The 17,773-nt window shown below is 42.0% G+C and overlaps 1 protein-coding gene across 13 annotated transcripts in view; it reads right to left on the bottom strand.

The window, feature by feature from the left end:
• ARHGEF28 (Rho guanine nucleotide exchange factor 28) overlaps nucleotides 1-17,773 on the bottom strand; it is a 186,951-nt gene that overhangs the window by 70,051 nt on the left and 99,127 nt on the right. For 11 of the 13 annotated variants that reach the window (XM_005288256.3, XM_005288255.5, XM_008167521.4 and 8 more), the window contains one exon: nucleotides 1,199-1,329. In XM_005288256.3, the coding sequence (XP_005288313.2) occupies nucleotides 1,199-1,329 (131 nt within the window). Of the gene's footprint in view, nucleotides 1-1,198; nucleotides 1,330-14,188; nucleotides 14,525-17,773 lie in introns of those variants that run through there. The other 2 variants (XM_024104545.3, XM_065550134.1) reach the window with 2 other exon arrangements.

A 17,773-nucleotide genomic window follows, 5' to 3' on the forward strand; every position in this document is an offset into this window, starting at 1 on the left:
ACAAACAGGAAAATGAAGGTGAAGATGACTGAGTTAGCTGCAGAAGCCAATATTTCAAGTTTCTCATGTTGACCTGGCTGACATAGTCGATTTAAATTTTTTTTAAATATTTCATTTAACCATTTTAGTTAAAAACAATTTTAACAAAAACAAACCTGATTTTAAAAAACTTGAATGTTTAACTAAATTCAAAAATTCTTATGATTGTTTTGTTAAAATATTATATGTTTGCTGTTGAAGAAAAAAATCCAGAATATGTAACATTGTTGTTTTAGTTAAATAAAACCATTTAAATGTCTGTCTGGTGATGTTCTCCTCCTAATACAGCACAGCAAGAAAATTCTCCAAATATTAATGATTAACCTGTTGAATTGGAGATAGTTCACCTCCCAGTGACTTCATAAATATCTGCTTCAGTTACCTTTGGTAAATGAAATAATCAAACAATCATTCGTTTTCTGATATAGCTGTAAAACTAATCTGAAAAGTTTTCAAAATAAATCACTTTAAAAATGTATAGTGTGTACCTTCTAAAAATGAAACTTACAGCTATCTCTGAGTTGTGAAGAATATGTATTAAGTTTATAACCAACAAGAATGCACTTTTATGTAGAAATCAAGGATTAAATTGAGTCTTCCTGACTAGTGATTTAAATAATGATTTAAATCAATTTGATTTAAATCAAATCCTCCGTTTGTTTTTAGTGCAGTTACGTAACAAAAAAAATCTACCTTTGTAAGTTGCACTTTCACGATAAAGAGATTGCACTACAGTACTTGCATGAGGTGAATTGAAAAATACTGTTTCTTTTTATCATTTTTACAGTGCAAATATTTGTAATAAAATAATATAAAGTGAGCACTGTACATTTTGAATTTTGTGTTGTAACTGAAATTGATATATTTGAAAATGTAGAAAAACATCCAAAATATTGAATACATTTCAATTGGTATTCTATTGTTTAACGGTGCAACTAAAACTGCGATTAATCACAATTAATTTTTTTAATCACGATTAATTTTTTTGAGTTAATCGCATGAATGAACTGCGATTAATCGACAGTCCTAATAAACAAACATAAATCACTGGAAGGCTCTACCGACTGACCCACATTTTACTAAAATTCAAATAATATATTTTACCAGGAGACAATGAACAGCAGTGTACTGAGAGCACAAAGATGCAAGATTATCTTACTTGATCCACTACCATGCAATTTGCATACACTTCATCACTTCCATTCAGCATGGTAGTAAGTGTGGCTGCAGCAAAGAAGGTAGGTGGATTTGGGGATTTCTTGAGGACATCAAGTGTAGAATGTCGTTGCTCTGGAATGAAATATGGGAAAATACAGAATTTATTTTTTCATACCACTTACTTTTCTCTTCTCTATTCTGCCATAAAAATAGCTAAGCCTAGTCACTAAGCATCACATTTTAAAGAGACTATTATTAGTTATGCCCAGAACTTTTAAGACTACATTTCTGCATTCATTCAAAAATCTGCATTTGTATGCAGAAGCTCTCTGCCAAACTACCTGATTTCACAACATTTGTCAAAAGGAAATTAGTGAGCAACAAATACAGCTGAGTGACATTTTTTGGCCAAAAACTTTTTTTTTCCTCCAAAAAATGAAGATTTAGCTTGACCAAAAAATTTTGTCAATTAAGCCAAACTGTTTCAGGCAAAAAAATTAAAATTTCCCCACAAATGTTGAAACGTTTCATTTTGACACTTCCCAAATGAAACATTTTGATTTTTCAGGCATGCTTCATGAAGGGACTTACATGCCATTGATAAAATGGAAGAGGAGGTGGAGCCTAGTGGATAGGGCATTCACCGGGAGCAGGGACACCTGGTTTCTATTCCCTGCTTCAATTAATATTTTATTATTTACACATATTGGAACAGCTTCAATAGGAGAAACAGAGAGACTCAGGCCAGAACAGCCAGTAACCTGGTGACTAGGGCATTCACTGGGGAATCAAATCCCTTCTTCAGAGCAGGGACTTAAACTTGGGTCTCCCATTTCCAAGGTGAGTGCCTTAGCCAATGGGCTATTAGGTAGAAGGAGGGCACCGCTACCCCCACCATCGCCTCTGTTTTGTGAACGGTTCCTAAGCCCCTTGGTGAATCTAGTCCTTCTGTTCAAAATTTCCTTTGCTTTTATTAAAAAACAGTAAGAATGCCCAAAATCAAAACAAAACATTTTGTTCAACCCAAAACAATTTTTTTTCAGAATTTTTGGCCAAAAATTCAGAAAAATGTTCAGTTTTGGGTTGATCCAAAATATTTTTTTTTCAATTTCTCAAAATTGCAACAAGCCAAAAAATCAGTTACTTGCACAGCTCTAGCAACACATTAATGTTCAATAAACTGCAAATGAGAATAGTAGTAGCTATCTACCTAGCTACCCAACCATGGCTACCTAGCTACCCAAGCTATCTACCTAGCTACCCAAGCATGGCATGACCATCTTAAATCCTACAATTTTCAGATTTTGCTTATAGTAAAAATTATTACCACCATTTTACAGATGGAGAAACCAGACTATAGCAGCAGCCATGCTGGAGCCTGGGGAAAGGATTTCTTCGCTGGTTCCACACAGACTCCAGTGTGCCGTCCAATCAGATATACAGTGTACTACCTTCCAGGATTTTCCTTATGTAGGATAGTAACTTCCTTTTTACATTTTTGCAGAAGGACATTTAAAGGCAGTTTATAAATATCAGAGTAATGTGCTTTGTAATGAAATGACTGATGGCATTAATTACTGCATAGTTTCATTCATCTTTAAATACTCTATAGTGTCACACCTTTAGTGCTGTGGGTGCAATAGAAAGCCTTTCATTATTATTTTCATAACAATGAAATACAAATTGGAAGGACCTTGTACTCCAACCCAGCCTCCAAGACAAGATCCATATTTAGTTATCAGCATAATTCATTCATTGGTATAGGAATCTAGGTCTATGATAGATATTGTCCATGTTAACTTTAAACAAAAATGTTTATGTGCAAGAAGCATACTATGGAAGGTGATAAGTATGCAAAAAGCTGTGCAGAACTTAGCAATTTCTATTTCTGATCCATGGTTCAGAAAAAAAAACTGGGAAAAGTTTACGTACCACAAAAACATATTTACTGGTTTGTCAAACTACCACATGATTTTAGAAACCAGTATCTGGACAAGCTGCTAGAAGCAGAAAACAAGGATTCATGCCATTTAAAAACAAGGATTCCTAGCCCTTGGATAGGATTGGTTTCTATTTTCAAACTGCATTAGGATTCTGTTCCTGATATACGGTGACAGAATTTGAAAGGTGTACAAGGTGAGATAAGATTTTGGGACTGGGATGGAATTTATGTAACTATGGTATATTATATAAGGTCTGAACTTCTCGTGTCAAAAGACATTACACATTTACATTCAAACAATGCCTTCATTTTCTCAGATATTCTCTATCATTCTACCATGCTACTTTCAATATGGTAAAAAAAGAAATAGATAAATAATTATCAATTATTTATTTGGCGTATGGAATCCGGTTGAGCCAAGCCACAACGTTCTTATCCATGATATTCAAGGCACGAAGACCTCCAGGAAGTTGAGTCATTTTGGAGTCCTCAACAATGTGTCATGGTTTGTGGCTGCCCACGCTGATATAGTGGACTATCTCTGAAACGCCACCGAAATTCTGCTGCAGCACAAATTCTATGTCCTGTACGAAACCAGTTCAGAAGGCTTCATTGCCTTTGCAGTAAATCAAACCCAGGTTGACGCTGAGTGGGGTCCAAGAGAAAATAATTATCTGTCACTTTCTCTGCAGACCATAAAGCTTGCCATCCATCCTCTACTGTAAATCCCTCACCCAGTAAACTTATCCACAACAGGCGCCGTGAGGGCAGAAGACCATGTGGTGCATTAAACAAGTTTTTAATTAATGGTAGATGTGGTATATCAAGCAATTTGGTCACAACCTTTGCTATGTTTTCCTCTCTGCAAACACTGGGCAGAGCAATATTGCAGACAACCAGTAACCATGGTACAGCAATACATTTAAGTGTGCCCGAAATAATACGCATGGTGGAATTTAGTTGTAAATTGATCATCTTTGTGTGAGACGAGTGAGCCCATACTGGAGTGCACTACTCTGCCACTGAATAACAGAGCGCCAAGGCTGAAGTGCGTAAAGTTTGGACATTGGCACCCCATGTCGTTCCGGCCAGTTTTCCGAGCTGGTTGTTGCGCATTTTGACCTTAGTCGCTGTCTTCATAAGATTGTCACACTATGCGAGAGTTCTATCCAACGTGACGCCAAGATAGACTGGGTAGGAATCATGCTTTATTTGCTGACCATTGAGAACTACGTTCAGCTCTCTGCCCACTTGTGCATGATGCAAGTGGAAGACACTTTACACAGTCTTACTTCCACTTGCTAGCAAGGTGCCACCGATGACAATAATCGGCCATAACCACCATATTTGCATTCAGAACATTCTCAAGTATGTCAAAGGAGTGCAACTGAGTGCTGAGATATATACAAACTTGCGAGACCTGATATACAGTAGGTCATTTGAACAATGCTTATCAATAAAATGCAGTTAATAAGTGACCATTTCTCACCTGTTGTAATAAATCAGGACTTGGCCTGACAGTAAGACACTGCCAGTGAAGGCTGTGCATGTTTTTCTTTTGAAACTATAACAACTTCTTGATTTCATGATTAATTAATAAAAGGTTACTAAAAATACTGTACCTATGACACACATTTTTTACTTTAGTTTCTACCAAAATACCCACAGCTTTGGATGTTGCAGAATGCTGGTTCCATACCCTATTGTTTTATCCAAGAGAAAAACCTAGCTCAGCTATGGAAACATTTTCAGTGTGTTCTGCAGACACCTTCCTTTTCAAGCTGCTTATGAGGAGAGGGCTCATGCACAAATTCACCACTTAGCAGACCAATCTGCCTAATTAGATAGTACTAAATATTAGTCAAGTTGGTAAATGTAGCCTCATCTCAGCAGCTGATTGCTGAATTTGAAAGCTATCAGAGAGCAACAATGCACAATGCCAGCCAGTTCAGTTTTAGGCAGGATGGGCAGTCATGGACTTGAAAGGTGACATTCCAAAAAAACATGTAAAATCAGGAGTTCCCTATTGAAATCAACGGCAATACACTGATGTAAAACTGACTGAGAGATACATCAGGCTCTTTAATTTTTTAAAAAGTATAAACATTTTCAGTAAAGACAGGTTTGACCCAAGTTTGTCTGGCATCAAAAACTATACAGCAATTTCCTCTCAGTTCTATGGACTACAACCTATTTCCTGCAAAGCACAGGAGGAGGAGGAAACCAATAAAGATTTGCGGATATAGGTGGAAAAACAAAGAAAACAATGCAATTGCCTCTGGAAGATGCTGTATGGCCCTCAAAGCGCACAGAGACATGAGATAAGATGTGACGGCAATGACTGGAAATTACACTGGTCAAGGTCTGGGACGTGCTTTATTTAATCCAGGACCAGTGCCAAAATATCAATGTTAGACCAAGGAATAATGCCTATCCCCCACAATCAACAGAAGAGGGATCCTGAATGGACCACAGGTGATGTACACAGTGCCTGAGAGGAGAGGGGGAGCAGCAAATGGAGGAGCATGTGTGTGGCTGGAGTGGGGGAGGGGTTGCTCCACCCCAAACAGCCTCCTTCCCATTGGCAGGGGATGGGGTAACAGGCTAGCCAATCAGCTCTCTCCCAGACTTTTCAAAAGCCTCTTGCTTCTGCTACCTACCCAGTAGTCCCTTCTCCTTAGCTGCAGTGTAGCTGCTGCAGTTTTTAGGATGCTACAGGTCTGACCAATTGCCTGTTTGGGGATCAAGAAGGAATTTTTCCTGTTGAACCAAATTGACAAGAGGTCTGATGGGTTTTTTTTCCCCGCCTTCCTCAAAGCATCATGGTCAGGATACATCATCACAGTCAGGATACAGCATTCAAGACTTTAAAAGGTTCATATTAGGAAGGACTGCTTAGCTCATAGATTCATAGATTCTAGGACTGGAAGGGACCTCGAGAGGTCATCGAGTCCAGTCCCCTGCCCACATGGCAGGACCAAATACTGTCTAGACCATCCCGATAGACATTTATCTAACCTACTCTTAAATATCTCCAGAGATGGAGATTCCACAACCTCCTTAGGCAATTTATTCCAGTGTTTAACCACCCTGACAGTTAGGAACTTTTTCCTAATGTCCAACCTAGACCTCCCTTGCTGCAGTTTAAACCCATTGCTTCTTGTTCTATCCTTAGAGGCTAAGGTGAACAAGTTTTCTCCCTCCTCCTTATGACACCCTTTTAAATACCTGAAAACTGCTATCATGTCCCCTCTCAGTCTTCTCTTTTCCAAACTAAACAAACCCAATTCTTTCAGCCTTCCTTCATAGGTCATGTTCTCAAGACCTTTAATCATTCTTGTTGCTCTTCTCTGGACTCTTTCCAATTTCTCCACATCTTTTTTAAAATGCGGTGCCCAGAACTGGACACAATACTCCAGCTGAGGCCTAACCAGAGCAGAGTAGAGCGGAAGAATGACTTCTCGTGTCTTGCTCACAACACACCTGTTAATAGATCCCAGAATCATGTTTGCTTTTTTTGCAACAGCATCACACTGTTGACTCATATTTAGCTTGTGGTCCACTATAACCCCTAGATCCCTTTCTGCCGTACTCCTTCCTAGACAGTCTCTTCCCATTCTGTATGTGTGAAACTGATTTTTTCTTCCTAAGTGGAGCACTTTGCATTTGTCTTTGTTAAACTTCATCCTGTTTAACTCAGACCATTTCTCCACTCTTCATCTCTACTTGTAGGCAGTGTTCCAGTGCAGATAAGGCTAAAAGGGACCATTGCCAAGGGGTAAATGAGACCCAGAATTATGTCCTTTTACCTTTGGGAGAAAAAGGAGACCTGAAGTCTTTGCAGACTGAGGTCCTCCCTTTGGATCCTTTACTCCCCCTCCACTTGGAGGGATGGGACGTGGGGTGGACGTGGAGGGATGGAAAGGATTCAGAAGTGAACTAAATCCTAAGCATAGGCCAAGAGGTATTCCCTGGGTTATTGGTTATATGGTAGGAGCCCTGTAACTCATCAGGACGCAGTTAAATGCCTGGTATGTGAGAATGGGGGGTGGGGCACATAACACCCCTCTCCATTGTTAAATCAAGTTGTGGTCTGAACCTTAAACCCCATCCCACATGTCTGTCATTGGTTCACCTGCATGTCCTGATCAAATACAGGTTTCAGATCATTGTGAAATCTCATCTCTCACAACCCATGAGGATTGAAACAAAAATCTTCTTGCCGCCTGGAAGTTGAAAATTCCAATTTTTAAATGGTATACTATAAACTATTTGGTTTCTAGCCCTGACAGGTTTGTGGGATTTCAGACCACAAAACCACATCCTTTATATTACCGTTTTGCTTTTCCTTCCTGCTTGAATTCCAAAATAATATTCGTGACTGCCATCTTGAGAACTGTTGGAGCTATAAACCAATTCTTTATGCCTGACTAAAACCTGGAATCCCTGTTTTAAAACTGTATAAAGCATTGTTTTCTACAGAAGTTTGGCAGATATTTGGCAGTTAAAATCACATGGAAAATGTTGGTATTTGGCAAACCAGTAAATGGCAAGTGAACTTTTCAAGTGCTGGTTCTGAACCATGGATCAGAAAATAAAAATAATGAGCCCTGCACAGCTTCTTACATACTTATTACTTTCCACAATATGCTCCCCCTCTAGTACATATACATTTCGATTGCACTTGGCATGGGCAACACTCAGACAGTAGAGTGTATAGAGTTAATATACTGCTCTGAATAACAGTCTAGGTATCAGGCTTTTTTGAATCAATGTGCAAAGCAGAGCCAATTCCTACTGAGATGGTTTACTCATGTAAGCAACAGTCCCCACTGCTGCAGTGCTGCAATCAAGTAACTGACCATGTTACAAGTTATGCATCCCAAGCCGAAGACAAATCCATGTTATATTTTTATTCATAGGGCACTTTTAATACCACATACAATACTGCATGATTTTACTACTATATAAGGGAGTAATAATCTGGTGCAGAAACCTCCAACAAAGAGCTGCTGCAAATACACATGGGCATATTAAGATATATAATTCTTTGGGATATTTTCAGCCACTAAATCTTTATTTATAGCATTTTATTAGTTAATAGGGGTAATGTGTTTTGCTGGTGATGCTTCAGTTGGTTTATTTTTAAAGCTGCAGTCTCTGAATAGTCCAATGGGCTTTTAACTAAAAATTAAACCTCAGTGGATTATTTGGGCTTTCCAATATAATGCAAGCCTGCAGCTCTTACAAAAGCAGAACCTCCCACTGATTTCATACGTGCATGAAAAGACTACTAAGTCAGTCTAACTTCATAACAGGAAAAGTATTTCAAGACTTTGCTGAACTCATGTGAGAGCACTAATAATTATACATTGACCGCGCTAGTAACTTATTTCCTCTGGAAAGGTCAGGTCATTTTTTTTAGACTGTCAAAACCATAGCAAGCATACATGTTACGCACCAAATTCCTGCAGTCCCACCGACTGCTTTCTGCCTGACATGCAATCAGTTACAATTCAAATACTGCACTTGATCCTCATGTCAGAGAAATCAATAGCAAAACTCTTATTGATTCCGATGGAAGTAACTTCTGGCCCATTATATTACAAATCGGCTGCCAATATTAACATGCTGAAAGCCCTTACTTAGGTCACTGAAAAATTAGAAATGCCAACTAAAAAAGTGGTTTCAACAAAAATACCTCAATAATACCCATCTATCCTATCAGTTGCTATGATTGAAGACCCAAGATAAAATATCGTTAAAAGAAATGGGCCAAATTCGCAAAGCTGGTGCAAGGATGTGTAGAGTATAGTGAACCCTATGATAGATGGCATCTGCCTGTGATTGACACCGTGGGTTCTACAGAATGGAGCTTTCATTGCCTCCAGTATGAATTCCGAAGGTGGAAGACTCTAAGAAGAGTCACACAACTGGTATCACTGTGGGTCATCCTACACACAAACACACTCCAACGCTGCCTGCTTTCAAGCTATGCAATTCTGTTGTAGTCCTCTTGCCCTGTAAATAACATTATGGCTTTTTTATGCGACCACAACCTGGTACCTCAGCACTGTTTCTGCCACCCCAGAGCTCCCCCCTCACCTTTAAGCCAACATACACTGGTGAAAACCCAGTAGTTGGTGTTTAGGGTGATGGTGAATATGCCCTAAAACGTTTATATGTCTGATAGACTGTTGTAGGGTGACCAGATCACCCAAGACAAATATCGGGACGCGGGGGGAGGGGGGGGGCGTGGCGGGGGGCGTGGCCAAAAAACCCCAAACAAACAAAAAAAACCACCTTCCTCCGCAAGCGCTTGTGGAGGGAGGGGGAATGGTGAGCCCGGGGAAGAGGCGGGGATTCGGGGAGGGAGCCAATCGGGGGAGGAGGGGGCGGAGTCGGGGCGGGGGGGGGGGGGGGCGCGAGCACTTCCGGGCTCTAGGCTCCAGGGCATTTCCTTGTTTGTCCAGTGTCCCGACCGCATGTCGGTCGGGACGCGGGACAAACAAGGAAATATCGGGACAGTCCCGATAAAATCGGGACGTCTGGTCACCCTAGACTGTTGTAAGGGGTTGTGATTTATTTACCCAGAAAAATCTGACAGATTCAAAACCTAGAGGTCATTAAGGCCCTCACTTTTTAATGCAATTTTCAAGCAGGGCTGGCTGCGTTGCTCTAAGTGACAAATCTCAGTACTATTACGCCATGTTCTGTAGCAAGACAATAGGCAAAGTTAGTATAAAAAAGCATGCCTGTCTCTATTAACAGAGATGTTGTAGCCATATCGTTAACAGGATATTAGAGAGAAAAGGCAAGTGAGGTAATATCTTGTCTCCCTCACCTACAGAAGTTGGGCCAATAAAAGAGATTAACTCACCCACCTTTTCTCTCTATTAACAGAGTATGTAGATCAACATCATTGACATGGTAAATGAAGATTTAAATGACAGCAAAGAACTTTATTGTTATTTAGATCAAAAAGCAAAAAAAAGAAAAATGTTGCTGGATGAGAGAAATAATAATGCCCAAAAGTTAAAAAAGTGTTAGTTGGAAACACAGTGCATCATCTAACTTTATTCTCCATCATGTTAAGTTATCATCCTACCTGAGAATCGTACATTTCAGCAAGGAGGGACGCTAACAAAAATATGTTCATTTTTAATAACAGAGCTTCAAAATAGTATTAATTTCAAATATGTTTTGTGTTGGCACAAGAAATCATATAGCCTTGAATGACCTACTTTACAGAATGGCAAGTACATAACAACACTGAAGATTTTTTTCCACTCAAGTCAAAGCTCATGTCAAGAAGTTTTAAAAGAGCACGCGTAGTGAGAGAGAACTGAAATACATCAATGTGCCCAGACTGGGAGCCAGGAAAAAAAAATGACTAATTCCTTTCTCTGGATACAATAAATAGCTTTCAGACAGCTCACCAGAATTACCTCCAGCAATCTGAATATGGATTAATGTATAACTTGAGGTATTACAACTATGGAACAAGGAAGGAAAAATCAGACAATTAAACACATTGGCCAACCCTTTCAAACCTGGGTGCTTAAGCATTTCAATCCAGATTTGGACCCAGATTTCCAATAGTACTCAGCTCCCCAAATGGAGTGAGATTTTTCAAAGGAGCTCAGCTCCCACACTGGCACCCAAATGAAGTGGTCAGCTCTTGAAAATCTGTCCCTCACACCCTAATTCAGCAAGGTGCTTATGCTTCTGTCTAACTTTAAGCACATGAGGAGTCTAAGGGGCCAGACTGACTTCAATGCAACTATTTGCCTGCTTAAAGTTAGACATGTGCTTAAGGAGCTTGCAAAGTAGGGGCCTCAGTGACTAACTTTAGGCACCCATGGGCAGGGCCGGTTCTATGCACCAGCAAAGCAAGCAGGTGCTTGGAGCGGCACATTTGCAGGGGCGGCATTCGGGCCATCTTTTGTTTGTTTGGGGGCCAGCCCTGCGGGCGCTCACCCAGGTAGACGTTGTCCCGGCCCCCAAGCTGACGCCGAAGTCCAGGTGGAAGAGCCGCAGAGGGTGGCCAAAGCTGGCCCCGAAACTCGGGTCCAGCAGTGTGTTGTGCGCGGGGGGCGCCCTGGGGCCACTGTGGTTCGTGCCGCCGGGCCTGGGCGGGCCATCCGGCAGGCTTCGACACGTGGAGCATGGGACACTTGGGCTGGAGGCCGCCCAGGGGCTGCGGCAGGGCGGCCAGGAGCAGCAGCGGGGCCATAGAGGGGACAGGTGCCCGGGGCAGGGCCCACATCCCACTCTCCAGGGCTTCGTTCCCCGCCGGCCACTCCCTCTGAGGCTGCCCTGCCCCGGCTCCTCAGCCTCCTGCCGGGGCGGTCCCCCGGCTCTGCCCTCCCAATTCCCGGCCAGTCCTGGAGGCAGGAATCCCGGCTGGAGGGACCGTGGGCCGAGGCGCGGCCTGGGAGCCCCGCTGCTTATCCCGACCCTGCCAGTGCCAGACCGGCTGGAGGTGAGGGGGGAGTGGGCGGAGTCAGGACCCCCTGGGTGCCGGGAAGGAGTTGGGTGGATGCAGCCTCCGCCCCTGATAGTGTCATGAGCAGGATGCTGATGACCCGCCCTGCGAGCAAGTCACCAGTGACCCAGGGCTGGGGCAGCAGGAGGGTGCAGGTGTGGGGGGGTGAGAGCCCAAGGCTGGGGCAGCAGGGGGGTGCGGGTGGGGGGGGAGGGCATTGGTGGGGAGCAGCCAAAAATTTTTTTGCTTGGGGCGGCAAAAAACCTAGAGCCAGCCCTGCCCATGGGTGAAAATCTTGATCATAATTTTCAACATGCTTATTTCATGAGAGACATGTAGTTCAGCAGGGTTGAGCTTGGAAAATAAGCAGAACCAAATTTACGTAACTTGTTCAGGGCAATTTCCTATTACTAAAACGAGTTAGCTGTAAAGTAGCTGTAGCACACTTGAGAGGCCTCAGCGGTTCCTACTACTGATGTCTCACCATGCCTGCTGTGTGCCTATGATTTATGGTTTGCTGGTTGTGGTAGCAGCAATTAGTAATTCTCTTTAACTCATATCGGCCAGAAGAAAAATTGCTGAAAGTGTATCTGATCACACTAAGCTGTCTGTAGGAAAGCATGGGTTGTTGTTGTTGTTGTTTTTTTGATATTTTGTATCCCTTATAAATCACCACAAAGCCAGATGGAAACTATCTTCAAGTTACAGAATGATGTCTCTGCAATTTCCAGAAAAAATGTCCACAGCTTTAATTCCAACCATTTGTGTTTCTGTTTACTTTGTTATTCAATGTGAGAGGAATTAACACATTGTGCAAGAGGGGAAGCGCAAGGCTCTTTGTACCACTTAAGCTCCATAAACACATAAGGATTGAGGTGAGGCACTATTGGGATTGCAGGTGGGCAGGGATGTCAGCACACCACCTATGTACCAAGGAAAGGGTCTCTGTACTGGAACCACTTGGTTTGGCCTAGGAGGACACAATGGAGGCTGAATAGGGAGGAGACATGAACCACTAGCCTTCTGTAGAAGTGGCCTGTCCTGGTTTGGATTTCCCTTCCCCAACCTCCCTGAGTACTTGGCATTTATGCAGATGGAATACATTTCACACTATAAAGTAGTGTATTCTTGCTATAGCAACCGCCACAGATATGACCTAGTCTGCATTTGATAGACAGATGTACTGGTATACTATTAACATTAATGAGATAAAAACCACCTATGGAGGAGAGAAGATAATTATAACATATATAACATCACAGGTGTATCCAGTGCTGTGCAGCAGGTAAAATGTGATTCATAAATACAGCAACAGAATCCCAAACATTTTACTGTCTGATGGCAAAAGTTGATAAAATACAGAACAATTATAAAACCATGATAGAGTGTGGGCTTACAGCTTGACACTTCATAGATAAAGTGGGTCTTCATGAGCTATTGAACAGAGACTATACCTCCACGATACTTCAAAAACTCATTTCACCGTCTTGACAGAATTCATACATACCTACACATGACAAAAACCTACATTCTCGGAAAGGAATAAAAGTAGCAAACTAAAAAGGCTTCTCCTCCCCCCCCCCCCCCCATTTAAATGTTCATTTTATAAACATTTTTGAGCTCTAAACAAAGCTGGTGTACATCAGCCTAGTTCCACTGATTTTAATTAAGCTAAACTGATTCACAGCAGCTGAGGTTGTGGACCTTATTTTTCTTGTTTATTTTTTCTTTCCTAAAAAACTGAAAAACAACTTCATGAAAGGAAAGGATAAAGATTACACGTTTCCCTTTGGTGTAATCATTTTACTGCTTCTCACAGAATGAAGTAAAAGTTAGCTATCCCCAGTAAAATTTTCAATGATAACCTTCTGTGTTATAAAGCTACTACCTTCCAGCTACAATTTCTTTTTAGGAAATTATGCTCTCTACACCACCACCTTGCTACAATGATATTCATAATGCTTACCTCCCAAAGCCTTCTCTGCAAAGAGGAAAGAGGATATCTAATTAAACAAGGATTCATGCAAGTCAAAGTAAAGATGACCTGTCATCTATTATTCTATGGACAGAAAAGGATTTTCCTCCGTCCTCTGATTTTTGCCTATAACTAAATATTTCCCTACTAGCTGTTAACCACTGCTACACAGTTCAGTTACAAATCACCCCTAAAATCAAAACAGGACTTTACGCAGGTCTTATATGTACAGAGAATCTGCTTATAACAGTTGTTGCAGTACTGTTTTGTAAATCCTTAGTATGTCAGAACAGCTCAGAGTCAAAGAACTCTTGTAACCCAAAGAAAAATTCACTGTGCATATAAAGAAATATAAACAAGACAGAAAATCACAGTGTGTAATTTGGATAAAACTCTTTTTTCTTACTAAACAAACTGAGTGTCTCTGATTTCAAAAAGACAAGTTACATTGAGGGTGAAAAAAAGCTAGAAAATCTGTTCATTCCAGAAGGCTTTTTACATCTACTTGCACATGATCAGCAAGAAGACAATGAAAAGGAGGTAGAACTATTAAGGAACGGGTTTAAAAGAAGACAACTTTTTCTACCTTGCTTGGTTCCCCTTCTTCGAATCCTCATTTTAGGTAAGGAAGGCCAAGAATAATTAAAAGGTGAATCGGAATCTGAGTCCATTCTTTTTACAAAATAAACAGATCAGACAGCAGATACTCAAAGCTGCACTTAGTTGTATTCAAAAGCAAGTCAAGTCTAAGAGTGATGTAAAATAAAGGAATGGACAAGGCAGGATCAAATTGCCTTCTAAACGCAGGGGAGGGAGAAGCTGTAAATGTTTGCTCTCCTCAGGCGTCCAGGCACGGAGACAGATCAGGCTGTAAATATGAAGGCAGACCCAAGGAGGTTAAAATATGAGAACTCAGAGTAGTGCTGCCACATCATGGTCCACAGCTATTTGAAAGGTCATTGTGTGCCAATGAATCATTAACCCACCTTTTCATTTTGATGTAAATGAAAACAATAGGAGTTAAGTTTGGAATGAGAAAATGTGTCTCAAAAGTAAACAACCCTACTACAATACATTTTTTTAAAAAATGCAAAACCTTGTTTCTGTGTTATAATTTTTAATAAAAGGATTGCATGTAAAGCTATGCTAAAAGTTGGAGCTTTAGAAGCAGAAGATTAAGAAATCTAGAGAAGTAAGCTAATAACATTAAGTAATCAATCTGGGGAGTATATATTTCTCCAGAGCAATAGTTCCCCATCAGTCTCAGCAGACCTTCAGATCTTGCAGCTGAAAAAAACCCACCAATAACCCACTCAATAGGCTGCAGCTCCCATCTTTCCAAATCTAAATGAGCTAGAAGCCTAAATGTTATAAAGGAAGATTATACAGACATTAGGGGAGCTCTCTTTCCAATAATATTTAGTCTGAATAGCATTTTCTCCTTCGTACTGTCACCAAGTTAGACAATGAATCATAAGGATTTTGTAAGGCTGGCACCTTTACAGCACTGGTCTAACCTCATAGCAATGCACAATAGAGCTAGTGACTAATTTACAACAAATCCTCCATTCTTATACAGTCTCCCTGAACAACTCGTAGGCAATTAGTATTCAGCAGGAACTCATTATCCCCTCCTCCCCCAACATCTTTACACTACACAAACAACATTTTATAAACAGGCTCAAATGTGGCTGTACAAGAGCCAACACAAAAATGACATGTCCACTGTTTGTTAGCTGAACTCCATTAAACATTTCTTTTAGTTATCCCACAATGTATGTGTTCTTGTATTCCACATAAAGGAGAAGAGTGAATATGTGATGCAGTTTAAATGTCAGGTTTGGAAGATGATGACATTTGAGCTTGTTAACATTCCTCACTTCACTTCAATTATTTTTCGGACTGCTGAGGTCTGCAGGACTACTTCTGTATTATGTTTCAAGTGATTCCCCAATCCACATTTTTGTAGTAGATAATGATACATTTGTTGGAAGAAAATAATTCAATTGAAAAGCAATTCACAAGTGTGATTATACAAACATCTATCAAATTCTCATGGATGAAAATAGCAGCAGCATACAAGCACTAAATAAAGTGCTTGATTTATGCAAAATGTAATTTAGTGGGTCATCATTCTTTCTTTGCCTTAACTAAATTTCTGATTACTTTTATTAGGCCAGAGAAGAACACTTTCCTCAAAGGCGGCAAGTGTTGGATTTTTACTTCAATATTAAATACCACCACACACATTTTGTTTGAATCATATGTATTATTAATGACTCCAGTGAATTAGAACAGGCCGTGGATGACCTCAGAAGGGTTACTCTGATTTAAATGGATGGTGTAGGCATTCGTTTTGGAATACCTAGACCTCCTGGAATGGCAGGTTCATATTGCATTGATAAATCCCATAGATATACAAGAACATGGGAACTGTCATAGCATTTCACCAGGGATCCATCTAGGGTACTATCCTGTCCCCAACAGTGGCCACTACCAGTTCCTTCAGAAATAGGGACAAGAAACCACAAAACGGACATTTATGTGCTCATTAGTCCACAGAAAACATTTTTTTTCCTAACCACAGGCAATTAGTGGTTGGCTTTTGCCCAGAAGCAAGAGGATTCACTCCTTATATATAATTATTCAGTCTCATGTAACTGTGGAAGTTCTCATTACCCATACAAATATCTAACCCTTGACCTCAGTGATCATAGAACATCAGGGTTGGAAGGGACCTCAGGAGGTCATCTAGTCCAACCCTCTGCTCAAAGCAGGACCAATCCCCAGACAGATTTTTGCCCCAGATCCCTAGGTGGCCCCCTCAAGGATTGAACTTGCAACCCTAGGTTTAGCAGGCCAATGCTCAAACCACTGAGCTATCCCTGCCCCCAATACCCAGTGGCAGTGAGTTTCATGGGTGAAATGCAGATTAATGGGCACCAGGGGAAGTATTTCCTTTCATCAGTTTTAAATTTGTTTCCTTTCAATTTCACCAAATGCCCCTTTGTTCTTTCTATGATAAAGGGTAAATAACAAGAGGGCTTGATTTCCCTTCTTTATGCCATTCATTATTTTGCATACTTCTATAATGTCTCATTGTTCATTTTCTCTCCAAATTAAAGTCTTCACATTTTTAGTCTATACTATTATAAAAGGCCATGCATTTATTTGTTTTTATCAGCCTCCTCTGAACTCCTTCTACTCTGCTATGTTTCTTCTGAGCATGGGTGACTGGCACCCAGAGGTGAAAGTAAGCCAGTATAGTCTGGTACGGCATACTGGCAAGAGCCAGTATGCCATACCAGACTGCCATACCAGACCGGCTTCCCCAAGCAGCAATTTAAAGGGCCAGGGGCTCCCGGCAGCGGCTGGAGCCCCAGGCCCTTTAAATTGCCGCCAGAGCCCCACTGACGGAGCCCCTGGGGTAGCCGGAGCCCTGGGCCCTTTAAATCGCTGCCCGAGCCCCACTGCCGGAGCCCTGGAGTAGCAGCGGCGGGGCTCCAGTGGTGATTTAAAGGTCCAGGGCTCCCAGCCACCGCTACCACAGCGGAGCCCCTGGCCCTTTAAATCTCCACCAGAGCCCCAAGCCCCAGGGTAGCGGTAGCAGCCGGGAGCCCCTGAGGCTCTGTTGGAGATTTAAAGGGCTGGGGTCTCTGCTGTGGTTGCGGCGGCCGGGAGCCCCTGGCCCTTTAAATCACTGCCTGGGGAAGCCGGCCACCGCCGCTATCCTGAGGGCTCCGGCAGCAGGGCTCGGGCGGCGATTTAAAGGGCCTGGGGCTCCGCTGCAGTAGCGGCGGCCGGAGCCCCGGGCCCTTTAAATGGCCCCCGAGCCCCAGAGCTCCCAGCCTCCTCCGCAGCTGGTAGCTCCGGGGGTGATTTAAAGAGCCTGGGGCCAGGGCTGGCTCCAGCATTTCTGCTGCCCCAAGGAAAAAAAAAAAAAAAAGCCGCGATCGGCAGCGGCTGTTCAGCGGCAGGTCCTTCACTCCCAGAGGGAGTGAGGGACCTGCCGCCCCTGAATTGCCGCAGGTGCCGCCCCTCTCCCTTGGCCGCCCCAAGCACCTGCTTGTTAAGCTGCTGCCTGGAGCCGGCCCTGCCTGGGGCTCCTAGCTGCCACTACCGCAGCTTTAAATCGAGATTTAAAGGGCCCAGGGCTCTAAAGGCCCTGCCT

The sequence above is a fragment of the Chrysemys picta genome, chromosome 6, assembly GCF_011386835.1.
Source record: "Chrysemys picta bellii isolate R12L10 chromosome 6, ASM1138683v2, whole genome shotgun sequence".
In the NCBI taxonomy this organism is placed as follows: domain Eukaryota; kingdom Metazoa; phylum Chordata; order Testudines; family Emydidae; genus Chrysemys; species Chrysemys picta.